At 41.6% G+C, this 27,478-nt stretch overlaps 1 protein-coding gene across 1 annotated transcript in view; it reads left to right on the forward strand.

Annotated features, from left to right (window-relative positions):
• Positions 1-2,549: 2,549 nt before the first annotated feature.
• The window catches only part of LOC114004483 (A disintegrin and metalloproteinase with thrombospondin motifs 12), a 118,552-nt gene continuing 93,623 nt past the window's right edge, over positions 2,550-27,478 (forward strand). The window contains exons 1-2 of the mRNA XM_027774888.1: positions 2,550-2,967; positions 10,780-11,141. Of these exons, the coding sequence (XP_027630689.1) occupies positions 2,841-2,967; positions 10,780-11,141 (489 nt within the window). The 5' untranslated portion in view covers positions 2,550-2,840. The remainder of the gene's footprint in view (positions 2,968-10,779; positions 11,142-27,478) is intronic.

The raw sequence follows: 27,478 nt of genomic DNA on the forward strand, positions 1-27,478 counted from the left end.
GGCATTAGTTATAGGATATGGCTGGGCAGAAAAGGAGATGAGGCCAGAGTGATGCATATTCATTTTTAGAAAGCCAAAGATGGAGATCTCAAGCAAAGGAAGTACTTACCTAGGCTGAAGACCCAAAGTATTGGGCACAAGGGCTTAAAGGAGATGACAGAATATGAATCTTCATACTGGGATTGTATAATTTTAATATTTTAGTCTTGGATGACTTCTGGATAGTAGATGTTCCTCATGCTAATCTGGACAGTGGTAGAAGAGACTAGGGAAATGCCATCAGAGTTGAAGAGGATTAGTTGCTAAGTCAGAGGGTTCAATGGAAGATTCCTGATATTGGTAGGACTCTACAGTTCCCTGGAGTTCACTGGGTTCCCATCTGAGATACAAATCCCTTTTTCAGGACATAGGAGCCAGAAATGATCTTGCTCTCTGGATGAAAAGCTACTTGTTATTAAAGAGAGAAGAAAAAAAAGTAGGGGAAAAAAAAAGAGGAGAAGGGAAGATACCTTAGTTCATTTTGTGTTGTGTAATGGAATAACAGAGACTGGATAATTTATCAGGAATAGAGATTTCTTTCTTACAATGCTGAAGGCTAGCAAGACCAAGACTGGGTCTCATTTGATGAGAGCCTTTTGCTGTGTCATAAAATGGTAGAAAGCAATGCATGGTGAGAGAGCACATGCCAGAGAGGAAAGGGGGCCAAACTCATTCCTTGTCTCCTGCAGTGACTAAACCACTTTATTGATGACAGCATTAATCTATTCATAACAGCAAAGCTCTCATAACCTAATCACCTGTCAAAAGTCTCACCTCTCAACACTGCTACATTGAAGAGAAAGTTTTTAAGACATGCACTTGGGGGAACACATTCAAACTACAGTAGAAGGGGAAGAGAAGATGGCAGAAAAGCAGAAAAGGAATAACAAATTGTAGCCTATAATGGTTCTTTGATTCTCTTGCAAATGCATTTCTATCTGATCCGATCATCAGGCTATTTCTGTTGGGTCAACATTCATATCTGAATCTCTTTTGACTCAGTTAGTGATCCTGATACTTAATATTCATATAATAGAAAGATAAAAGCTCAGAGTGGTTCTTTGATTTGTCTATGATGTTGTAATATCACATGCTACGTTAAAAGAAAGAGAGATTTAGTTGCAAGATGGAATTAAGGTTGCTGGTCAGCTCATAGGAAGATTACTTTGGATGACCGGGATGGACCCAGTGTAATCACAGGGGTCCTTATAAATGGGAGGAAGATGAGAATCAGAATGATATTGTGTGAGAAAACTTCAACTGGCCATTGTTGGTTTCCAAGATGAGAGAAGAGTGCCATGAGCTAGGAAATTCGGGCAGCCTTTAGAACCTGGAAGAAGCACAAACACCGGTTCTTCCCTAGAGTTTCCAGAAAGGAAGGCAGCTGTGCTAACTCCTTGACTGTAGCCCAGTGAGTCGCATTTAAAGTATCTGACCTGCAGAATTGTGAGCTGATGAATTTATATTGTTTTAAGCCACTTAGTTTATGATACGTTATTACAACAAGAAGAGGAAACTAGCACATCCCCCTGAAAAAAATCTTAATGTTGAATCCATTACACTTCTCAACCCAGGCCAGTGAGGTCTGCCTTGCATTTGAACCACAGTGAGTTGACCTGGCTGCCCTGTTTCCATGCAAGATTGGGGGAGTTGGTATCCCATACGTCTGTCTTTCTTGAATACATGTGGTTGGTTGGCTGGTAGCCAGGGAGAAACCAATATCAAGGCAAAATTCCTCTTGAATGAAGTAAGGTGGCTTGTTTCAACCCAGAGGTAAAAGAAATCTTGGCTGGATTATCCCAGCACATTCTCAGGGTGTCTGGCAAGTACAATCTCATACTGTTGTAAAAGCTCAAGGCTCTGAATGGATGCCCCCACCATGGGCAACCTGCTCAGGTAAACTGGATAAATTCTTTAACAACTCCTTGGTTGGCTGACTCCTCCACTCTCCCTGTTTCCTTTGGGTGAATGGAGGCAAGCTAGGCAAGATGGGGGTGTAAAAGCAGAAAAGCACCACGAAGACCTGCAGACCTAAGGGGCCCACAGGTACTTGCCCCAGTCACCTAGTCCTATGAAGGCACTTGTCCAGAGCCAAACCAACAGATGAGCTCAGACCCTTTCCCTTTGTGTGACTTGGCGAAGAGAAAAGATGACCTTAGTTTTTCAAAAGCATCTTAGGCTGAGTGAGTGAACAGCCCTGATAGGGAAAGCTCAGGAGGAGAAGGGGACAGCGTTGAGCTAGGGAACGCGGAGGAGCATGGTCCCTCTCCTCCATCTCTGGACTCAAAGTTTTGCGCCAGAATTCCGTCTCATTAAGAGCTGGCCAGGGGTTTCTCAGCTCTGTTTCCTAAATTGTCGCCCAGGTTGACTCTCCCGGGTCTCCCCTATTTGGACGCGCCGACCAGGGCTCTGGGCGGGGCGGATTGAGCGCGGGGGCTGGGAGTCACCGAGGAAGATGCGCGGAGCTGGCTGGAGGCCGCCCCGGGGCGTGCAGAAGGCAGAGGGGTGGGGATCTGGGGTGGGCTGCGCCCTCCCGCTCTGACCCATTCCAGAGCCGGCCGAAAGCAGACACTGTCAGCTGAATCACTCCCCTTTCAGGAGGAGGGAGGGGAAAGGGGCAAGGGTACCTAGCCCCTTTCTGCTTCAAAAAGCCAAGGGAGCTCGCGGGCAGCTTTGCGGCCGCCCCTTCCTACTCGTGGACCATGCGCCCCGGCATCATCTTGCTCACCGCAGGCGAGGACTTGATTTTTGGAGCTGAGGGCTAAAACTTTCTGACTTTTCCTCTCCCCAACAACTGAATCATGCCATGTGCCCAGAGGAGCTGGCTTGCAAACCTTTCCTTGGTGGCTCAGCTCCTTCACCTTGGGGCACTTTGCCACGGGAGACAACCTCAACCAGGCCCAGTTCACTTCCCGGACAGGAGGCAAGGTCAGTGACTTTTCTGTTTTCTTTCTAACAGCGTGGGTAAGGCGTGCGGAATCTTGGTTTCTCCCTTTCCCTTCCCCCACTCGGCAAAACTGAACTCTGCAAAGTCCCTTGGCTGAGTTGTAAGGGGATCTGGGCCCCAAGCTCTGAGACTTGGGCTTTCCCAGAATGCGGTGTTGAAGGTGATGATTTTGTAATTCTTACTGAAAGGTGAGTATCCCGCTCTGTTTACACGGATGACACTGCAGTCTTTCAAAGAGCCAAGAGGTAGCCGGTAACCTTTCTCTTTTGTCTCCTCTTTGAACGCTGTTTAGTTTCAACCCCTCATTTTTCAGATTCAGGAACATGGAAAATTAGCTTTTGAAAAAGTTCAAACCGGCCCCTGGCAGTCATTGAGTGTTTCCAGTTAGTTTTAAACTTTTGCTAAGGAAGGGAAATGTGATTCCACCCCCCTGCTGAGCGTGCTTGGCTGTGTTTTGGTTTCCTGAAAAGATTTAGGGTTGTGTTTTTAAAATAACAGCCTTTTGGGGCAAGTTTACCTTCAGAGGAGTTTGTCTTTCCCTGCTCTGCCTTGCTGATCCCAGCTGGCTGCCTCTCTTTCTGAATTTTGTGAAACCCTTATGTTATAGAAAGTATTGGAGATGTTGTGGTAGGCAATTTATTATTATATCAATAGTTTGTGTTATTAGTTTTTGTGGGGTGTTTTTAGAGAGATTTTTGCTATAGGGCGTGTGTGTTTGCCAGAGAGACAGAGATTGACAGAAAGACAGAAATCAAGAAATCCCTCCCTATCCTCCCCAGGGGAGGTGGCCACACCATAATCCCTTCTCCGATTCTCTTGGGATTTGGGATACACATGTACGTGTGCCTGGAGTGAGTTTCAAGCTGCTGGGTCCAAGACTGGAAATGCAGTCAACGACATGGGAGTCCAGCCACCCCCCCGTGTCATTAGTTTTTAAGCCTGACACCCTGAGCAGGGTGGTACTGTTGATTCTGCTTTTTGTTGGACTTTGGAGGGTCAGAGATTCCTACCTCTTTGGTAGGAAGTTCATTGTGCTTCTGGAGAAAACAGTTATAGTAGCAATAATGGCTTGCATGGCACAGAATGTGTTTGCCTATTCGACCAGAGACCACAGTTTAATGAGGTACAGAGACCATTATGACTGTCCCTGCTTTATAGATGAAGATGTTGACACTGGAGTGTCTATGTGGCCAAATAAAGGTAAAGCTAGGTTTTGAGCCCAGGCAGCCTGACCCTTATAGTCACATAGCATGTCCTGTAGCAAATAATAGGACTATCTCTCTCTCTCTCTCTCTCTCTCTCTCACACACACACACACACACACACACACAGAGCAGAGAGCACCAGGCTAACACCCATTAAGTCCTGAATTTGCTGACTGTGTTTCAGTCTGGAGAAGTGTCTTCCATAGCCCCTGACATCTCTTTAATTCCCAAGGCTACTTAGGTGACAAACATCACCAGCTTGTTCTTGTTGAGGATTTCTAGGCAAGAATTCCTGCCCATGATGCAAAGTTCAAATACTGCTAGAACTCATCTGCTGAGGCTTCAGGAGCTATCAGAACAAATCCCTCCCTTTGCTTTACTTGGAAGCCTGAGCTGCAAGCACTGGGGTTAAATGTCAATCAGCCTGCACTCCCTTGTGTAAACTTCCAGATACAATCTCCTACCCCCAAGTTTAAAATAGCAAGGCTTGTGGTTCTTTGAAAAACAGTCCCTTTGTGAGAAGTCTCTTCTGGGACAGCACAAATAAAGCCTGCAAACACTTCCCAGGGCATTGGAAGATGATTTGGTTCAAAGATACACATTCTCCTGGGCTGTTTTTCAGCTCTGCTTGCGCCAGGTCATGTTTGTAAGAGAATTCAGCTTGGTGTGGCGCAAACACTACTGGGCCTGGCTTTTTTTTTTTTTTTCCTCTAGAAAGTGAGAAATGGTTATTCCTTTAGTCATCTTTAGCATTATGTGCTGAAGTATTTGATACTGAAAAATAGTTCCCAAATGCTCTGAGCTTTTAGTGATACATATATATTTAGGTTTAAAAATAATTCCAGTTTTAAAAAGCCTTTCAACAGGTTTAATAAATTCATGAATGGATTTACAGTTGATCTACTTTTGGTGCAAAGGACAAATTTCTAAGTGGACTTCCATTTAGAGCTAAAGGTGAGATAGAGAATGGATGAGGACAAATGCAAACTAGAGTGAAAGAAATTGTAAGGCTTCCAGGATGACCTGGTGCTTTAGTCTGTTTTTCTGTAACTGACAGCTAAATAGCACACTGGGTGATTATTATTATTATTATTATTTTAACAAATAGAGGTTTATTTAACTCACAATTTTGGAGGCCCAAGATCAAGAATCTAGGTCTGGTGCAGGGCTTCCTGTTGTAGGAACTCTCTGCAGACTTGAGGTGGTGGTACAGGGAATCATAGGTCAAGAGCTTGCTTGTGTCCAAGTTGTGTCTATGCCTTTATGTCTGTGTGTCTCTGAGTCCACAGCATGTCTGTCTTAAAATGCCACCAGGATTCAGTCATGAGGCCCCTACCTTAATGACTCTAATTTTAGTCACCTCCTCAATACCACATCCTTTAATACCATCATTGTACTAAGTTTCCACCCTCTTAAGAGTGTCACAATGTGTTCACATGAGATTTCATAGCACTTGGGTTTTGCTTTTAAAGACCTTCCATCTCCACTCTGATGGTATTTTTTGTTTGTTTTATTTATTTATTTATTTTTTTTAGAGAGGTTTTCACTATAGGGCGCGTGCGCTTGCCAGACAGACAAAGAGATACATAGAGACAGAAAGCGAGAAATTACCCCCCAGGGAGGATGGTCATGCCACAATCCCTTCTCCTCTCGGGATCTTAGACACGCATGCACATGCGTCTGGCGTGAGTTTTAAGTCACCAGGTCTGGGACGCGAACTGCGGTTGACTACGTGGGAGTCCAGCGACATAGCCATTACGCTAACTGCTGGTTCCGTGATGGTATGTTTAATTACACACAAATTCTGAGCATTCAAACTTGGAAATTACTTCAGATATTATATCACTCATCCTTATTTTAACAGATGAGGAAAAGAAATCTAGATGATCAGGCTGTTAATGAACATCTATTTACTGAGCATCTACTAAATGCCACTTTACAGAGGGTTGAAGAGAGTTAGACAGGGTTCCCATAGTTGAAGACAGATTCAGACACTAGATAACCTTTCAGGTTTCCCTCTTGTTCTAAGAACTGAGCAGAGTCAGGATTTTAGTCATAAGAAAGAGTTCGGGGGAACCAGCAGTTAGCGTAATGGCTATGTCGCTGGACTCCCACGTAGTTGACCGCAGTTCGCGTCCCGGACCGGGTGGCTTAAAACTCATGCTGGGCGCGTGTGCATGCGTGCCCAATATCCTGAGAGGAGAATGGAGGAGAAGGGATTGCGGCGTGACCATCCCCCCTAGGGGTTGACTTTTCGCTTTCTGTCTCTATGTCTCTCTCGGAGCCCCCGCTCCCTAAGGGGAAAAAAAACCCCTCTCAAAAAAAAAAAAAAAAGAAAGAGTTTGGAAGTAAATCCAATCCACTCAGCCATATAGCACCTTGCACATTCAATTATTTTCACTTATTTATCTTTAATTGGGAAAAATAACATAGAGAATTCAAATGAAAAAAAGCCACATCCCATATGTAACCATCATAACAATTTTTTTAAGAGAAAATTTTAATATAGGGCATGTGCAGTAAGCAGAGAAACAGAGACAGAAAGTGAGAAATCACTCTTCCCCAGGGGTGATGCCCATGCTGCAGTCTCTTCTCTTCCATTAGCTTCTCAGGATTTTGGGCACACACACATGTGCCCAGCATGAGTTTTAAGCCTCCAGGTCTGGGACTTGAACCATAGTCGACTACATGGATGTTCAGTGACATAACCATTACACTATCTCTGCTGTTCCCAACAATTTTCATTTTAACACATCACCCCAAAGGCTTTGAGATGTATGTATAGGAATAGCTCATGGCTGCAATTATATTGGAGACACATTTAAATATATATATTTAAATATTACTATTTAATATTACTATTATTTCTTTAATTGTATATCCTATTGTTTCTATGTTTATGCATAATCCCATCCTATGATTATTAATTTTATTACCAATTTACCTATATTGTCTATTCAGAACTATTTTTAAAATGTGATATGACTTAAAACGTTTCATGACAGCCTGCATTTATTATTGTTGTTTTCTGAGTATATACAAATGAGATATTTTTCATTCTTTTCAGTCTTGGTCAATAGGTCATAGCTTATTCAGCTTGGAAGACTGTAACATTTTACTTGAAATGCATTTGAAAAATATAGTTGCTTTTATTTTATGTTCCCTTAATTTGGTTAGTCTGATTTTTTTAAAAAACAATCTGTTAGTTAAGATGCTTGTTTCTCTGTTTTGATGGAGATGTAAAGACTTGTATATATATAATAGAGTATTAAAATTGGACTTTTCCTTTTGTCTGAGCTTCTGCCCTGACCTTAAGGCTGAGGGAAACAAACATAGGCCAATTTCCCATATATACTTAAGGGAAACTCCAGACCCTGTGTGTGATTTGCACAGTGATGATGCGAGTCTAAACCTTCACTCTACCAGAGTGTCTGTGATAAGTGGCTTAAAGGTCAATGAAAAGATATTGGAGAGACTTTCCCCAGGAGATAAGTACTGGGATATTCCTCTCTACCGTGGCCCTCACTTAAGGCACTGGAAGGGGCTTTCAGGTCTGAATTTGCAGTGGGTTTGGGGAGCATTTGTGACTAGCATTTTATGCTTTAAATGCTGATAAACAAAGACTGGATGGCATAGCATCTGGTGACAGAGCCAAGCAAGAGCATGTCCCTGCCAGGAGTGGCTGATATCACTCACTTTGGGGAGGAGTGAAGGGATTGTGGCTTCTTCTTGTGAGCCTGATTTGGACCTCATGAAAAGAAATCAGACTTAGATCACCTTGGAAGGGACCTTGCCAAGCAAGATCCCCAGTAAACATGAGGAGGAATGGAGGATGGAAAGATCGAGGGAAGGAGAATTTCCCATATTGAGGGACTGCAACGAAGTCTCCCAAAACCCAAAGAGCTTCTTTTGAGAAAAGGGGTCAGCATCTGGGCATTGACTGCATGCTGGATACTATTGCCAGATGACAGTATTTCCTAGTTGAATAGAAGTTTTCCTGTCCCTAATTTCCCTCCATTGCTCCAACCCAGGGGGAGCCACAGGTATCATCATGAGTAGGAGAAGAGAAGAGAAGAGCAGCACTAGGGAAATAGGACAGAAGCTGACTTTATCTGCCCCACCCAACTTGGCCATTCCTCTCTTCAGTCAAGTCTGAACTTGGAAGGGCAGGGAAGCGCTGATACTAGACAGGCCAGGCATTTTCTGGGGAATGAGGGGAGGTGGTTGAAAGGACTCTGTCAGTTACATGCCTCAGTTCATGGAACACCAGCATCATTAATTTGTGCAGGAACTCTTTTTTTGTTTTATGTATTGATGCATTTTTGTTCCCATTCCTTCCCATGGAAAACCATTTTAATGGGTTTCATGTGCATTTTTTGTTTTTCAAGTATTCTGGCAAACTTAGCATTATTGTTTCTGTGTGTGTATATTTTCCATTAATGTAAGTGGGTCTGTGTTAACTTATTTTATTTCTTCTTTTTCACTGGACATTTTAAAGATTTGTTCACATTGCTATGTGGTCTGTTGTGCCTCACTGCTGCAGTTAGAAGCAATGGGTCTGGACTTTTTACACATAAAAATAGAGATTACTTGTGGGTACCCAAATGCACAGAGTGAAAACTCTCTGCGCTCTTCCTTATCTTTCATCTAAGACAAAAAAAAATATGAGTCCACAAAGTATTTTGAAAGTTGTTGTCTAGGAAAAAGAAATTCTCCCAACCCCCGTCCCCCAAACCCAAATCTCTTTTGTGATTGTACTCCATCAAGCCCAGCTCTTTAGCCAGCTACAGAGGTATTTGCTGTGATACACCAACACACATGAACCGAGAACCTGTGATGTGCATAACATGGCCTCTGAAGGATTCGAGTGTAAATATGAAGTCGTTGGAAAGTCATAATGTGTTTTTCTATGCAAAAATGCATATGACTTTCCCAGTGACCCTGTAGTATTATGTAATAAATGAAAGGCAATGTAAAATAAAGCCACTTTAGGAGGTACAGAAAATAAGGGCATGAGGGTTCAGGGGAAGGAGATAATACTTCAACCTGGGATATTAGAAGGAAGAGGAAGGATTTGAATTTGGACTTTGCAGCATAAACAGGATTTTTCTTTTTTTCTTTTTTGCTAAGAAGCTATGTGCATTTTGGCAGAGAGAAAGAGAGTCAGAGAGAAAGAGAACAGGAGACATCCTTTCTCCATTTCTTCCTCTTTTCAGAAGTTTGGGCACACACAGACATGCACTCTGTGTGTTTATGAAGCCATCAGTCTGGGACTCAAACCACACTGCCCACCATGTGGGATCCAATTATCTTAACGTCTAGATCGTGCAGCCGGCTTGAAGTTTTGCTTGTTTGTTCATTTTCTTTAATAAGTTGATTTAGAGTGAGAGAGACAGAAACACTCTCAATAGGGTCTCATGCTGCAGTCCCTCCCCCCCTCTACCCCGCTACACCAGTCAACCAGGATCATGAGCATGCAAAGCATGTCCATTTCACTGGGGACTGAACCCACGATGTTCCATATGGATCCAGCATCTCTTGGAACAGCTGCCGAGTCAGCCCAAATAGGATTTTGACAGAGTGCAAAAGACCTTCTATTTGGGGAAGTAACACCAGCAAACTAATGCACATTAGAAAGTGCAAGGGGAACAGTTGGGTGCTAGCAACCGAACTTTTTTCTTGTCTCCCACTGTCCCCTCCCCTCCTTTCAACTCTAACCTTTCTTCTGCAAGCAAAAGATTAGTTTATTTTACTAAGTGGTTAATGGTTTGCTTTAATCAGCCTGTAATCCACAGTGAAGACTAGTTCTCTGTTAGTTCTTTGTAATTCTCAAACATCAGGATATAGTGATGGGGCTTTAAATTTGTGTTAAGTGAAAGGTGCATGTGTTCTTGTGTTCCTATGTGGCATTTTTTTTAAGTGCCATTTCTTTTTATTTTTATTGGACCTCAATACAAGTTCTTTTAATGAAAATTATAATTTTTAAAATGTTCAGATTAATTTTACATTTTATATGATAGTCAATATATATACTTCTTTTTTCTTTTTAAAGATATTTTAGAAAGACCCACAAATTCCTGTAAGTAGTCTTTGCCATTATAGGACACTCTTCTGCTGTAGCTGATGTGAGGTTCTTCAGAGGGCATATGATGGCCTTGCCATGTTTTTGTTTTTTTACCTCTAGCCTGATTTAAGGGGAAGTGTCTAAGGCTTCTAAACATGATATAGTGTACAGTGAAGCTCTGTAATTTGTATTAATGAATTCTAGACTTGAGATGTTCCTGTTCCTCATGACTTACCATTTCATTTGTCTCTGGTCAAACATCTCATATCCAGGGTTGTTCTTTAGTGTCAATTTAGATTGCTTATGTCACTGAGGAGGGAGCACCATGTAAATTTGAGCTGTTCAGGGAGTTAGGTGCTGATGCTGTCTGTATGGTGGAAAAGGTCTCTCCACTTCAGGTGAAACAGTGGGCTTGTGTAATCAACAAACTAGAATCCAAGTTCCAAGTGGAAATGGGTTTGCATTGCTATATCCAGACTTAGTACGGATCTCTCAGTTATCTTCTGTGACTCCTTTTCTTTCAGAGCATTTTATCAAGGCCCTGCCAGAATACCACGTGGTGAGTCCTGTCCGAGTAGATGCCAGTGGGCATTTTCTATCATATGGCTTGTATCATCCCCTCACCAGCGGTAGGAGGAAAAGAGATTTGGATGGCTCAGAGGATCGAGTATACTACAGAATTTCGCATGAAGAGAAGGACCTGTTTTTTAACTTGACAGTCAATCGGAGGTTTCTTTCCAATAACTACGTTGTGGAGAAGAGGTATGGGAACCTCTCCCATGTCAAGATGATGGCTTCCTCTGCCCCCCGCTGCCATCTCAGTGGCACAGTTGTGCAGCAGGGCACCAGAATTGGGATGGCAGCCCTCAGTGCCTGCCATGGACTGGTGAGTGTCTGGGTCCCTTGTCTCGCTCCTCTGTTCTGGGCACCTGGGACCTGGCTGTGGGTCCCTCACATAGGCTGTATAGAAACACTCATGTGTGGGCATTGAGCCCCTGTGACATGGTCATCCTGTTGTCCAGAGAGATTGGGGAGGAGGCACATAATAAACAAAAGGTGGGACATTTGAGAGGTACAGAGAGTAAGGGCACTGAGGGTTCAGAGGAGGCAGAAAGAGCTCCAGCTAGGAAACTGGGAAAGAAGGTTGGATCATCAATCTCTGAAGAAGGTATTGTTGACTTGGTTGACTAGCTCCTTTTAAATGAGGAAACCTCAGTTTTGGACCAAATGAGGGCCTTACTACTAATGATGATGATATCAGCAACTGCTGTGATATAATAATTGACCTATGTACTTCATAATTAGATTTCATGTGGGACATTGTGCTGTCAGTTGATCTGTTTGTGCCTATGTTTTCTTGTCTGTGAAGTGGAGATAGTAATAGTACCCGTGTTATGGAGCAAGGTTTGGCAAACCATGGTCCGTAGGCCAAATCTGGCCCACTTCTTGTTTTATGAATAAAGTTTTATTGAAACACAGATCCATCCATTTGTTTACATATTGTCTATGGCTCCTTTGAACTCAGCAGAGCTGAGTAGTTGGGGTAGGAGTGGCCCTGGAAGATGACAATATTTGCTGACTGGCCTTTATAGAAAAAGTTTGCTGATCCCTGGAACAGAATATTGTAAAGATTAAATGAATTAATACATAGTTGAAGACCTTAGGACAGTGTTTAGTAAATAATAGACACTCAGTGAAAGTTAGATGCTATTGTTGTTTTTAATTTTTCTAACACTGGGCACTGAAATATGAGGTTTATGATGCATACTTTGTGTCCTCTCCTTTTATCTTTTCACAGATAAGGAAACTTGGACATGTAGAATAACTTTATTGGTGAGTTAATAGGAGTCCAAGTTGTCTACTCCTCTATGCTACATCTCAAAATGTGACCAAGCTTATTTTTCGAAGTTTAAATTTCTGTATTTAAAAGTTTGGTCACACTTCCTCCCCTTACTTCCAGCAGAGCAGCGCTGGTGGTCTCACCACCAATTGTGAGGCAAACAATACCTAAAGATCAGGTCGAAGTTTTTCTCATGCTTGCATAGGAGGTGGGCATCACCAAGAAAAGTCTGTGATCAGGAAGTGACTAGAAGATGAGAGATCCTGGAAGGTGGTGTTTTGGTACAGCTGAGAGGCTCAGTCCGGGCACTGCCAGTGGTATGACATTTCCATAGAAGGCACTTATCCCAAGTCCTCCCATTGTTGCTGCCACTTTGCTGAGAATTTCTGTTCCTAATTTGGGACGCTGTCTGTGTGGTAGCTTTATAATTTGGTGTTGCTGAAATGCAGTGGGAAAATTCATGTAAAATGTTATACAACGTTAAATTTTTTGCAGGACCTCTGGGGCTGAATTGCTTTGTACAATAAGTGGAAAGCTGTGCTCTACTTTTTTCTGTAAGTCTGGAATTTACATAGGTATTGATCATTTCCCCGTAACTAGATCCTAAATCCCCCATTGGGGTGTGATCATGCCAGAGTCATCGTTCTTTCATTTCTCCATGTCATTAGGATTTTTATTATGCATGCATGTGTACCTTGTGTGTTTCCCAAACTTCTGGGGGCTGGATTTGAACCAGAATTGGCCATATTGGGAGCCAACTCCCTGTGTACTGCACTTAATCTCCGTGCTACTGAGTGTGGGGTAATCCCTGAGTGAAAGGAAGAGCAAATGTTGGGTTGTTGGGAAAGTCATGATGAGTTTTTGCATAGAAAAAACAGAAAAATACATCATGACTTTTTCTAATGACTCAATATATTTGGCCCTAAATATAAACTGATGTTTTCATAAACCCTCCAGCGGGTTCTGATACTTACTGAAGTTTGAGAACCACTGGACTACAGCAGCCATCTTAACCTTAGCTCAAAATTAGGATCTTCTGGAGAGCATTAAAGACATACTTATGCCCCAAACCCATCCAGATGTTCTAATTTAATTGATCTGAGGGTGGAGTCCCACTGTCAGCATTTTTTTTGAAAGTTCCCTGGGAGATTCCAATGTGCAGTAGATGTTGCCAACCACTGGATTAGTGAGAGTGGGTGTTAATTAGTAGTATTAGCCAACATTACTCTGTAGTAGCAGTTCTCCCCAGGTGATTCTAACAAGCAGCCAGGGACAAAAACTGCTGCTCTAAATTGCTCCATATTTTGATCCTGTGTTTTCTAAGGGAAATTGCAACTCTGTAGCATTATACTAAGCTTGGAAATAGAGTACTACAGCCTTTTCATTTTCAAATGGCCCCAACAAGTAATGAATATCACCATGGGGCCATTTTCAGATTCAGATTTCAGGTTTGTACTGAGTATAGGAGGACAAAGTCGTAGTCAAAGAGAATGGAATACGTTTCGATGCAAATCACTGAATAATTTTGCCAGAAGAAACACTCCACTGGGATTATTTTGTAGCCTTTCACATGTAATTGGACAGCTAATGAATGATTACGTAATAGGCACCAAAAGCCAAATGAGTTCTTTCCTTCCTGTGAGCACTCCACTTGGCCGACTCTGAGTTCACTTGCTCATGTGCCAGAATATGCCAGTGCCCACGTAGAGTGGGACTAGAGAGAGAGTGGTTGGATATATGGCGACTTCTGATCAGGTGTCTGGAGTTGGACCTTCAGTGTATTTGCTTTTCATTTCACTCAATGATTATCCTACACTGAGATTCACAGTATGGCAGGCTTGGGACCTGCTGGCCCTAAGCCTCTTACCTTTCCTATGAACAGAGGTAGCGTTTGGGAAACCTTCTCTACAGAGATACTTTTGTGTTCACCAGGACATCTATCTTTCTTTTCTTTCTTTTTTTTTTTTTCAAGAGGTTTTTGACATAGGATGTATGTACCCATGTGAGAGAGACAGAGACAGTGAGAGGAAAAGTGAGAAATCATTCCCCAGGAGGGATGGCCACACCACAATCTCTTCTCCATTCTCCTCCTGGGATGTTGGGCACACTGGCACAAATGCCGTTGTGATTTTCAAGTCACCAGATCCAGGGTGGGAGAGACCTGGGAGTCCAACAACGTAACAACTACGCCATCTGCTGGCTCCCTGTCTCTCATTCTTGAAGCTCAGGCCTCACTTTTTGATTCAGATATGGTCATCTGACTAAGATACTGGAGCTGTGTTCTCTTAGAGTTGTTTCTGACTTGCTCATTTAGTCTCCTCTGGAAAAGACCCAGATGGTTTCAAACTAAAGACCCTATGAAAGTCACTCATGGACATACCATATTTATAGACTGGAAGACCCAGCATACCAAAGAAATCTATTTGGTACTGTGTCTGTGGACAGCCTCTTTTGCTCGTTTAATGTCTTTCCTCATGGAGACTGTGCCCACACTTAGCCGGTCCATATCCTGGCCCAGTAGCTCTCCATCATTGCCCAAATTTTCACCTCCCCTTCTCCCTCAATACTTCCTTAACTTGGAAATTACGAGATTTGTTTCTTTTGAATAATTTAATTGATTAATTCTATTCTAAGCTATTTGATGGTGAGATTGTGTTCTTTAATCATTCAGACTGTGAATTTATCCTCTGCAGGAGTGAGAATCCCAGTGGGGATGGTTTTGAGTTTGCTACTGCCTGAGCCCCATAAGATTGTCTCGAGGAGGGTTGGTTCTTAGTGCTTCAGTTCCTACTTCTGCATTGAGAGGATAGTTCAAAATGTTAGACTTTACCCTCATCTGTGATGCAGGATTGAGGTTCTGAATTTTCACTGGCTGCCCTGCTTCTGCCACGGGTTGCTTTCAGCACTCACTCTCTGTGTACTGCGTACCTGACTCAGCAAGCAAATGTTTTTAATTCTTATTTACAGTTAGGGCGTTCTTTAATTTCTGTTCACAGTATTTCTCAGTTTGGGCTTTAGTAAAGTGAACACACTTCCTGAGTCTGTCATGAACCCTCACCTGTATTCCATTCCCTCCTGGGGAAGTAAATCCTAATTTCCAAACTGAAAAGCTGGTCATGGATCTTTCGAGGGCTATGCAGCTTCAATTTACATTCAACTGTTTGGAACTCAGTTTCCCTTTCTCTTTTCCTACAATGAGGTTTTCTTTCTTATTCTGAATTTGAATATAGATTACATTTTCAAAAATAGTATTTCCTGTTTTGGTTTTTTAATTATCAGTGGGCATGCATGCTCATTATAGAGAAACAGAGAGACAGACAGAGAGAAGCAAAGCATGCTCCCGGTGGGTTGTGGTCTCCATTCTGTTGTGATTTTTGAACAGTGTTTCTTAGCCAGTCAAGGCTGAGATCTGTTCACATATACAACCATGGTTGATAATGTGGGTTTTGGCTCCCCTAAGCATTAGACCATGGGGCTGACCTCAGTGTTTATTTTTATTTTAAGTTGAACTTTTTTCTTTTTTTAGATCATTGTGGATTTATATATAGTTTAAAAAACTAGAGAGACCAGCAGATGGCACAGCAGTTACGTCATTGGACTCCCATGTAGTCAACTGAGGTTTGAATCTCGGACTTGGTGGCTTAAAACTCATGCCAGGCACATGTGAGAGGAGAAGAGAATGGAGGAGAAGAGATTGTGGCATAACCCCCCACCACTACCACCACCACCTGCCGGGGGAGTGATTTCTTGCTTTATGTCTCTCTGTGTCTGTCTCTCTGGCAAGCACACACGCCTTGTAGCTAAAATCTCTCTGGAAAAAGAAAAGAAAAACAAAACTAATACAGAGACATTTTAGAATGTATCCTTTACTCAGATTCCTCTAATGCCAACATTCTTGGAAAACTACTGTTTAATACCATGGCCAGGATTTTGACTTTGAGAGTCAGGATGTATTTTCATCACAAGACTCTCTCACTTTTAGCCATACTCATTTCTCTTCTGCCCTCCTTGCCTACTTATGTTTACATTTTACATTTGAGCCCATGGTCTATTTGGAGTTCTTCTTACCTCTTTCCTTCTGTTCTTGCTCCCTTTCTCCCTGTTTTTTCACCTATGAGTATTAAATTGCTCAAACACCATTTATACACTGATTATCTTTTACTTCATTAAATTACTTTTGTGCTTTTAGACATATTTTTGTGGGTCTGTTTCAGAGTTTTAGGTTCCATTCCACCAATAGCACAAAGTTTTCATTACTTTAGCCATATATTAGTCTTGATATCAGGTAATTCATTCTATTTTATTCTCCTTTTTCAAAAGTGTTTTATCAGGCCAGTCTGTGACCCGGTGGTCAAGGTGACTGGATAACACATAGCTAATTCAAATCCTGGACCTGGTGGCTTGAAAAACACATTGGTACATATTCATATATGCCCCAAATCCCAAAAGGAGGGAGAGGAGGAGAGGGAATTGCTTGTTTTAGTGATTCTAGTTCTTTGCCTTTCCATATCAATTTTAGAATAATGGGGATTCTGGGATCAGCAGATGGTATAATGGTTACATTACTGGACTCACTTGTAGTTGACTGCAGTTCAAGTCCTGGATCTGGTGACTTAAAACTCACTCTGGGTGCGTGTGCGTACATGCCCAAGATCCTGAGAGGAGAATGGAGGAGAAGGGATTGCGGCGTGACCATCCCCCCCTCGGGGCGATTTTTCGCTTTCTGTCTCTCTGTCTCTCCAGTGAGCACATGTACCCTATAGCAAAAATCTCTCTTAAAAATAAATAAATAATTTTAAAAAAGAATAATGGATATTTTGATGGAATTACATTCAACCTGTGTATTAATGTGAGGAGAATTGTTATCTTTGTTATGTTCAGTTTTTCAATTGGTGACTGTGGTATGTATCTTGATTTATTTAGAGCTTCTTTGATTTCTTTCATCAGTGTTGTGTAGTTTTCAACATACTCGTTCTATACATGTTTTGTTAATTTATTATGTAATTTTAAGAGGCTGGATTTATAATCACTGTTCACTTTTCATTGCTAGTATATGAAAATATAATTCATTTTCGTATGTTTGCTTAATTCACTTATTAGCTCTAAGAGGTTTTTTAGTGTGTGTGTGTAGATTCCTTGAAATTTTCTATATAAACAATGAAGTCATTTTCATATAAAGGAAGTTTATTTCTTTCTTTCTGACGTGTGTACCTTTTAATTTCCTTTTTTTTCTTTTGTTTGCCTTCCATTCACCTTGCATATTTGCATTGTGTGTGGTAAGAACTCTTGGAACTCTACCCTTTCAGCAACTGTCATGTATATAATATAGTAATGTTATACACTAGCTTTTTAGAACTTACTCATCTCATGTAACTGAAATATTGTACTTCTTGACAACTCGCCTTTTCTCCCTCGCCCTGGCAACCACCATTCTACTCTCTGCGTATGTGAGTTAGATTTCACATATGTGAGTTCATGCCCTATTTGTCTTTCTGCATCTGGTTTATTTCACTTCGCATATCCTGTAGGTTCACTGAAGTCACAAATGATAGGATTTTCTTTTTCTTAAAAGTTGAATAACATTCTGTTATGTATATACATTTATATCTATATATCTGTATCTACATCTATTCACAAATGTGAGAAGCTGTGTAGCTATGTGGATTAATAACTATGCACATTAATAAACAGATACTTTTCTACAGAGAGGCAGCAAGACCTGACCCATTCCATCTTCCAATTTCTCCTTTTCTTTTTCTTTTTTCTTTTTTTGGAGAGGTTTTCGCTATAGGGCGCATGCGCTCGCCAGACAGACAGAGACAGATAGAGAGACAGAAAGTGAGAAATCACCCCCCAGGGGGGATGGCCACACCACAATCCCTTCTCCTCCATTCTCCTCTTGGGATCTTGGTCACGCATGCACACGCGCCCGCCCTGAGTTTAAGCCACTGGGTCCTGGACTCAAACTGCAGCCGACTACGTGGGAGTCCAGCGACATAGCCATTACACTAACTGCTGGTCCCCCAATTTCTCCTTTAATTAAAGATGGAGAACATTGGCCCAGCACATAGCATAGTGGTTAAGGTGCTGGATTCCCACATGACTGACTGTGGTTTAAGTTCCAGACTCGGCAGCTTGTTTTCTCTCTCTTTCTCTCTCTGGTGAGTGTGTGTGCCCTATAGCAAATAAATGAATAAATAAATAAATAAATAAATAATATTAAATAAATAATTCTTAAAAAGAAAGATGAAGAACATGTCTATGTCTATTTCCTGAAGCAGTTAGGGTCTTCACTTCTGATTTCCAAGAAACAATTCCTTGAGCAATTATGTGAAAGCACAGACCCTATAAATATATATAGAGAAAATATATTTCTCGCATGCAGATACCCAGACTGCAATGACACTGTTCTGCCGAGATGTATACCCAGGAGCCATATGTGAAGGCAACCCTTTGCTTCCTGTTTAGCCACCTTTCCATTGAAGTGAAAAAGACTTCTAGTTTTATCAGCAGAACAAATGGAATGTTTGCTCTAAAAGGAAATTTAATCTTCTTTCTCTTAGGTGGCAGGACACCATGGAGCTTTTACAGCTTCTAACCAGCACGGTACCAATTTGTTGCTAGGATTTGCTGTTAGAATAATTTGAACTCTTTGTACTTTGTTAGATTGTAATTTATAGAAATGCAAGAATTAAGCATTCACTGCATTTTGCATGAAGATGAGTGGCATTTAGAAGTCTGCAAGCCATGATGCATCTCTGTTGAGAGGGAAATGCACTGCCTACCACATCACTCCCTCAGTGAGGTTCAGTTCTTCTTGGCCCAGATGGAAAATGCTGCTGGTTCCTTTTTCATACATCAAAAAATGTTACCTTTCTGCCTTCTTGTTCTTGCAATGGGGCTGATGCCCCGGAGCACGTAGCTGGGAAATGACATCCATTGGCAGAGCTGTGTGGGAAAACTTGCCTCGCAACGTTTCTTGCCTGCCTTCCTGATCTGGAACTCTGTGGCTCATTTATAGAAACCATTCATTTGAATGGCGGGATGCCTATGTGTCAGGACTTGTTGTTTCTCACCAGGGTGGGGGAGGAGATAAAGGTTCTGTTTATTCCCTAACTTTGCTCCCAGGCTGAGCAATTCTCCCTGACCCTTGACCTTTGGGGATCGCCTGATCAGACTCATGCTTACTCAGACATGCGTTTGGAATGGGGCCTCCGGCTGGACGGAAATTCCTCTCTTCAATCACTATCAATACTTTGTGCAGTAGGTTCATAAAAATGACTTTTATTTTCCCTCTCTTTGTCTTTCCACTTTTCTAGCCATCAGATTCGTTTTGTGAGTTCCCAACGTGGTGTACTGAAGGCAGAAGGGAGAGAACTGAAGAAAGTCTAATTTAAGAAGTAGTATTATTTTCCTTCTTCTGCTGGTTCTTTTATTTTTATCAGTGACCTCCCCTATGATGTAAAAGAATTGGAGAATGACCCTCTGCCCTTATGGGGGAAGAGAGGCCAGATGTTCTGTTATAGGGCTAATGACTTGGCTTAAGGTCTACACAAAGGATACAGGTGTTACTTTCTTTTCCTGTGTATCTCTGCTCTGAAGACTTTATTTTTAATCTCCTTACAGTAACTGAAGATCAAGTGTCCAGAGAGTCCCTCTGGAATCATGTATTAATGATTCTGTTACTTTTTTTTTTTGGAGAGTTTTTTTTGCTATAGGGCGCGTGTGCTTGCCAGACAGAGACAGACAGAGAGACAGAAAGCGAGAAATCACACCCCCGCCCCCCAGGAGGGATGGTCATGCCGCAATCCCTTCTTCTCTATTTTCCTCTTGGGATCTTGGGCACACACGCACACACACCCAGCGTGAGTTTAAGCCACCGGGTCCAGGACTCGAACTGCGGGCGACTACGTGGGAGTCCAGTGACATAGCCATTACGCTAACTGCTGGTCCCATGGTTCTGTTCTTTTTGACCCAGAACAAATTGAAGGTCTCAGGAGCTCAAATATTGGAGAGATATAGTTTATTTAGAAAATTTCTCCATTGGCTGGCAGATGTTAATAAGGGAAAATGGGAAAACAGGAGGCCTGGGTTTTAGATTCTGTAAATGAAAAATATTTTATTTGATTATTGTAAGTAATCTTTCAGTATGACATGACTGATTTGTTTTATTTTTAAAAGAATTATTGGGACCAGCAGATGGCATAATGGTTACATCACTGGACTTGCACATAGTCAACTGCGGTTTGAATCCCATTCCTGGCAGCTTGAAACTCACACTGGGCACATGTGCATGCATGCCCAAAATCCCTAGAAGAGAGTAGAGAAGGGATTGCAGCACGGCCACCCACCTCGTATGGGTGATTTCTTGCTTTCTGTCTGTCTCTCTCTCTCTGGTGAGCACACATATCCTATTGCAAAAATCACTCTTAAAATTATTTATTTAATTTTATTAATTAATATTATTAAGTTTTAATTTGCTATAGGTACATGCGCTGACCAAAGAAAGACACAGAGAGAGGGGGAAAGTGAGAAAGCAAGCCACCGGGTCCAGGACTTGAACTGTGGTTGACCATCTAGGAGTCTAGCACCTTAACCACTATGCCACTTGTTGGCCAAAGACCGATTTATTTTAAACCAGACAATCTATAAGGAGGCCTTGGCATATATTTCATAAAAACCAATTCCACTGGATTTGGGAGTCAGAGGAACTGAACTGAAGTCCCAGCTCAATTATTTACTAATTGCATGATCTCAGACAGAACTTGGCCTCTTTGGTCTGTTATTTGTGATTAATTGGATCCTTGTGGTCCTTGGACCAGCAAGAAGGACATTGCCTGGGACCTTGTTAGAAATGCAGATTCTCAGATCCTACCTTGGTCTGACTAAAGTCTAAATTTTAGCAGGATTCCCCAGTGATTTTTGTGTATTAAAATTTGAAAAGGAGGTGCCAGAGAGTGCTGCAGTGGTAAAACATGATGAGGAGATTCATAGTTGAAGTCTGGAGACCTCCCTGAATATGATGGGCTCACACTTGCCTGTGACACAACTTGTTGAAGGCTGGAGGTGGATTATGGCATCAAGACCATGAAAGGGGTGATGCCTCTTTCTTTCTCTAATTCTCTTTTTCCCTTGAAAAAAATAAACTTACAACAAATTGAGAAGCATTGACTCATTAAACCCAGAGACACTAATTCTATTTGAGTTGATCCTTTTATGTATTGCATCCTTTTGGCAAATTGTTTGCCTGAAAGCCTAATGATGTTTAGAAACAGTCACAAGGAATGATGCTGCTCTAATCAATGTTGATGTGTGAAGAGGTGAAAGGGGAATTAGATAATGTGATTCAGAAAAAGGCTGAGAAAATACATGGAACCTTGGAAACCAAATAAAGATGGGTTATAGTGGCCAAATGTGCCCATTCATTGTTATCCTTTTCTTTTCTGCTCCTCTGTTCTCTGCAGTGTTTTGTTATGTTTGAATCCATGTCATTGACATGGGCAGCTCTTTATGGAAGAAAGTGAAAGACCATATCCTAGGAAATACAACTATTTTCTCATTTTGACAAATCTCATGGTAAATACTATTTTCTACCTCAGTCATCTTACAAGTGCTGTGCCTGTGCATTGAAGGTGGCTTGTTTCCTTTTAACACCTTCACCAGGGCCTCACCAGGATTATGCATGATATTGTATACCTCTTCCTAACTCACTACTTCTTGACAGTTGTGTAATCCTATACTGGTCATATGGATATGTTCATGCTGGGTTTTGTCCAGTCCTTGAGACTTCCTTTTTTCTTTTTAATAGTAGCCCATGGTTAATCAACCTGTGGTTACTCAGGCTAAATTGAGTAAGGCCTTTGAATTTGGACATAGATAGGAAACACTCCTGAACATGTGAAGATCTACATATCTGCGAAACAGTATCTTAAGAAAGCTCCCACTTCAGGTTTTCCTTCTCTGAAGACCCTTTGTCTTAGGGTTTTCCTATCAGTTCCTCTCACAGGCTAACATGGGACTTTTGCTGGCAGACCAGCCCCTTCATGAAGCTGTTTATTTTCCCTTGTGGAAGTTGATCAGGGACAGCTGTTAGCTGATATTTTGCCTGGATGAGTAGCAGATGGGGGAGAGAGATGGGCAAGGAGGTATTGATGGCCAAGAGATGTTCCCATTGTTAATCTAGTACATGAGAAGAGAGAAGCAGTGCTTCTACAGCATGACGAAGCCCAAGAGCAATGCCTCTGATGGATCATCAGGTGAGCTAAGTGGAGTGACATTCCATTTTTTCTTCTTTAGGACTCATTGTTTATGGTTATGTGCAGAAGTCTTCAGACCTCAGGGAACATACACTTCCTTAATTAGAACAAGGCTAAAAGATCTAGTATTTACTGGACCCCCCACATGTTCTGTGTGGTGTTAACTGTTACTGGAAAACACAAAATATAAGATGTAGCTTCTCCATCTCTCATCAAGATAGCTTGCCTCAGCACCTGCAGATGGCATAATGGTCACATCACTGGACTCCCACGTAGTGGACCATAGTGAGGCTGTGGTTCGAGTCCTAGATATGAAAGCTTGAAATTCATGCCAGGTGCATGCACATATGTGCCTAATATCCTGGGAGAATAGAGGAGAAGGGATTACAGTGTGGTCATCTCTCCTGGGGGGTGATTTCTCACTTTCTGTTTCTCTCTGGCGAGCACATGTGCCCTATAGCAGAAATCTCTCTTAAAATAAAAAGGAAAAAAGATGTCTTGCCTCATCTCAAGGCCTTCACATAACGCACTTAGGAATTATATTGGGTTGTTGGGAAAGTCATGATGCATTTTTGCATAGAGGAACATAGAAAAACACACCATGACTTTCTTGACACCCTAATAATATTCTATGATATTTATCACTCCTGTTTTTAGAGTGTAAAGGAAAATACAGGATCTGGAACAGCAACCAGAGCCAGGTTTCTAGAAGATAGGCATTTGAATTAGACTTAGAAAAGTGAGTAGAGTGGCCAGGTGGTTGCACAGTGGAAACGCAACTGGACGTACATGGGAAAGGTCCTGGGTTTGCATCCTAGGACCTCCCTGAGCATGCTTGCTGCACACACTTGTCTGTAATATGGGCTGGCTGAGACTGGGAGTGAATCATGGCATGAAGACTCTGTTGAGGGAGCCTGTCTCTCTCTCACTGTCTCTCTTTCATGGAAGAAATAAATAAATAAACTTTAAGAAAGAAAAATCAGTAGAAAGATGAAACAGTTTCTAAACTCCCTTTTGTTACCAGCTTTGGGGCTATGACAACATTTTGAGTGTTTGGTTTATTTTGAAAATGGGGAAGCAGAGGGAGGGCATGAGTCACTATGAAAGCCTGTTTAGGTGGTTGTTTGTTGTAGGAAAAGATGAATTCAGCTCAATGAACATGCTAAGCATCTACTAAAAATCAGAAATTATATATGAGAATAAAAATGAATTAGAAACATTTATATAAAGATTGTGGGAATTTATGTTGGACCAGCCACTTGGGAAATTGGCATTGTCGACTACATTTGGACATGCCCTATGAAGCAACATTTTCACTCCTTCAGAATTGCATATGTATGTGCAACAAAATATATGTAAGACAATGTGCATAGCAGGATTGTCAATAATAGCCATAACTGGAAAAAATGATAATTTATTCATGCAATAGAGTACAACACTGAAAATAAATGAATTACTACTACGTGCAAAAGAATGGAGGAAATCCATAAACATAACGTTCAGTGAAAGAAGCCAGAGACAAGAGTGCATACTAAATGATTCAATGCATATAAAATTTAAGCATGGCAGAGCTTATATTATGGTGTTATAAATTCCCCCTTCTAAGTACCACCTGTCCCCAAGCATAATTCCTATTCTGACTTCTAACACTAGAGTTTAGATTTGCCTGATTTAAAATTCTATTTAAATGTGATCATATAGCATGCACTGCTTTATATCTGCTTCCTTTTGCTTAACAGTAATGATTATTTATGTGGCGTGGGAAGGCATTTAACTTACTTAAATGATATTATGTAGTTATATAAATATTTTCACTGAAGGAAACGACCAGTAATGCCCTCTTACATGTGATTTTAACATTTTTTTTTTATTTGCCACCATCTTGAACTTACAGAAAGGCTGTAAGTATTGTATCGAGAACCTGATTTTTGTTTCCTGAACCATTTGAGAGTAAGCTGCCTACTCCTCAACACTCTCATCTTTCTGAGTGATTGAGAATATATTCCATACAAGCAAGCACGGTCTTCCACAAAACAGTAAGCAGCCATCAAAATCAGGACGTTAGCACTGATTTATTATTGCCATCTAACCTCAGACCCCATTCAAGGGGAGTTAGTTATTTTAATAATATTATCTATCCTTTACAGCAATAGGGATTCAGATGAACAAGTTACAGTGAATTGTCAGTTTTGTAGTCTATTTAGTCTAGAATATATTGTAATTCTTCAATCTTAGTTTTTGCAACTTTGATACTTCTGAAGATTACAGGCCATTTTGTAGACTATCTCTCAGTTTGCATTTGTCTAATGTTTGCTATTATTTGATTCAGAGTATGCATTCTTGGCAGAAAGAGCCAGAAGTATCCCTATAGTTTATTTTTATTTTTTATTTTTTTTAACTGCCAGAATGTACATGCATTTGACAGGGAGAGACAGATAGAGAAAGAGAGAAAGAGACGGTACCCTCCTCCCCCCCATGGAGTGTGGTCATGCCGAAATACCTCCTCTTCCATTTTTTAAAAAATTCAATTGGGATTTGGGGCGTGCATGCACATGACTTCAAGAGTGTTTTTAAGCCCCCTAGGTCAGCATTTGAACTGTGCAGTTGGCCGTGAGAGATCCAGCTTTCATAACCACTAGGGTACAGGGCAGCCCATCCCTGTATTTTCTTATCGTGTCCTATAGGGTATGACCTACTTCTTATTTATTCCATTGTTGAGAATAATAATTTTGATTACCTTAATCAAGTTTCTTCACTGTGAAGTTATCTTTTTGTCTTTCTAATTCATGAGCATTTAGGGGGAAAATGTTTGGAAGCTATGTAAGCATTCTGTTCCTCATCAGACTTTGCATTTAGTCATTATTTATATTGGTACAGACTGTGATTATGGCCATACTAGTGTAATATATCATTATTTTAAATACATTATGACTTATCAGGACATAAAATAGCATTATTTGTTGTGTTGCTCAATTTTCTCAGTCTGACCAGTGGGGTCCCCGTCAGTCTGTGTCCTTTTGACTTGTCCTGTCACTCTGTGAGCACGCTCTTGCTTTCTGGGACTAGAGGATGCTCTAGGCTCATCTACTTTCTGAGGCCAGAGTTATTTCTCCAGGGAACCTGTCATTTTCCCTCACCGAGAATGGTATTTTTGGTGAAAATCTGGGTACTACATGTGCTCATTGCTGTTGAGTATTTCTGGTCTATCCGTGAAGTATGGTGCTAGAAAATACATGTGTACACTATATATGCATGTGTACATGCAAATCACACCACACATTTATATCTATAGTTACATATTAGTATACCTATTTAAAGTATAGAAAATTAAACATTCCATAATTCCAATCCACCACCACAGAATTCGTTCTAGTTTTCTCTTTTTCCATGTTTCTAAAATTATCTTCTCTGACAATGACATAACTGCTTTCCCTTCCCAAGCTTTTGATCAATTCTCCTGTTTATATGCCATTGCCATGGTTGCTACCACTACTTTCTATCTTGTGTGGGTTCCCTTCTCACCCCAGTTGGGCCCTGTATTCTATTCTGGCTACCCCCCCGCCCCCATCCCATGTGGTTTCCCTCTTTACCCTACCTGGGCTCTGACCCCCATGGCTTTGATTCCCAGTGGGGCTCCCTCCCTGTGAGGTTGCCCATCTCACTCTGCACAGGCTTTGCAGTCTGGCACTGTGCCACTTCCCCATCAACACAGATGCCTTTCTCACCTTGCTCATGTTCTGGGCCTTATTATTCTGCACCACGCCATCAGTCCTGTGCATGTATATCTCTGTGCAGGCTCTGACATTCTCTAGTCCACCTCAGCTCTCCCCCACTCCTACCCCAACCCTATGCCGATCTTGGCCCTCTCTGCCCTTCTCAAGGGCTTTAAGACTGAACTGTTCAGGAAGGGAAATGTAGAAGAAGGAACAGTCAGCATTTGTCCAGATAACCACTAGAGACCCTAATAACTCATATAATCTGTGGCTCTACGCTGGCTTGGGTACAGACTGCAACCTTGGGGTTGCTTGGTGCTTACCGAGGCTGCCTCTGCTCTGCCTTTTGTAGCTGTCTTGTCTTTCTTTCTGTGTTCACACCATACTGTTAACCTGGGCTCTCAGTGCGATGAACTCTGTACTGGTGTCCTGGGCTTTCTGTCTCTAACAGTAGGACCTCAACACCAGCTGTTAAGAAGGATTCACTAAAGAGGCCACTCACTGCCTGGCATCGGGCCTGCCTCCTACATCCTGGTGTTTTTCCAGCTGCCCCTGGTGGTTTCTCAATAGCTCTTCATGCAGCACTGTGGATATTAAGTAAACTTTGTGCTAATTTCAGCATCAAAGTTCTGTTTAAATGTTGCAGTGTGGGCAATTTCTATTTTAAATTCCTTTTGATCTAAAAAGCTTTACCTTATGGGAACTTAAACTTTTGTTAACTTTCCCTTTGTGCATAGCTGCAACCTTATACATGTACTGATAGTGGAGCCATCCTCAATGCAAGTTCCATTTTACCACCAATTCAGCTGTGTAATTTGAAAGATATACCTGAGTAACATACCGTTTAAATTTACATAGGAGTAAGAAAAAAGAATGGGGGACAGTGAAGATGGAGGAGCGAGGAGAGACTAGGCATGAGGACTACACATTTCACTTCTTGGCAGAGGAGTACCACATATTTTCTTTCTTTTGGGAGCTACAGATGAACATTCCCAGTGGCCTGTCAGTCTGTCTTACTAGACATCTTAGAAGAATCAAATCACACACACTTTTTTTTTTTTAAAAGAACTATTTTATTCAACTTTATTTATTTACTTATTTTAATTTGAACTGAGAGGGACAGAATGAGAGAGAGAAAGAGAGAGGGAAAGTGAGAAGGTAAGCCACCAGGTCCAAGACTTGAACCGTGGTCAGTCATATGGGAGTCCAGTGCCTTTTTGAGAGGTTTTTGCTATAGGGCGCGTGCGCTCACCAGAGAGACAGAGAGAGGCAGAGAGACAGAAAGCGAGAAATCACCCCCCGGGGTGGGGATGGCCATGCTGCAATCCCTTCTCTCCCATTCTCCTCTCAGGATCTTGGGCATGCACGCACACACCCTAGTGTGATTTTAAGCCACTCGGTCCGGGATGTGCAC

This window comes from Tupaia chinensis, unplaced genomic scaffold (assembly GCF_000334495.1).
Source record: "Tupaia chinensis unplaced genomic scaffold, TupChi_1.0 Scaffold000489_1, whole genome shotgun sequence".
Lineage (NCBI taxonomy): Eukaryota > Metazoa > Chordata > Mammalia > Scandentia > Tupaiidae > Tupaia > Tupaia belangeri.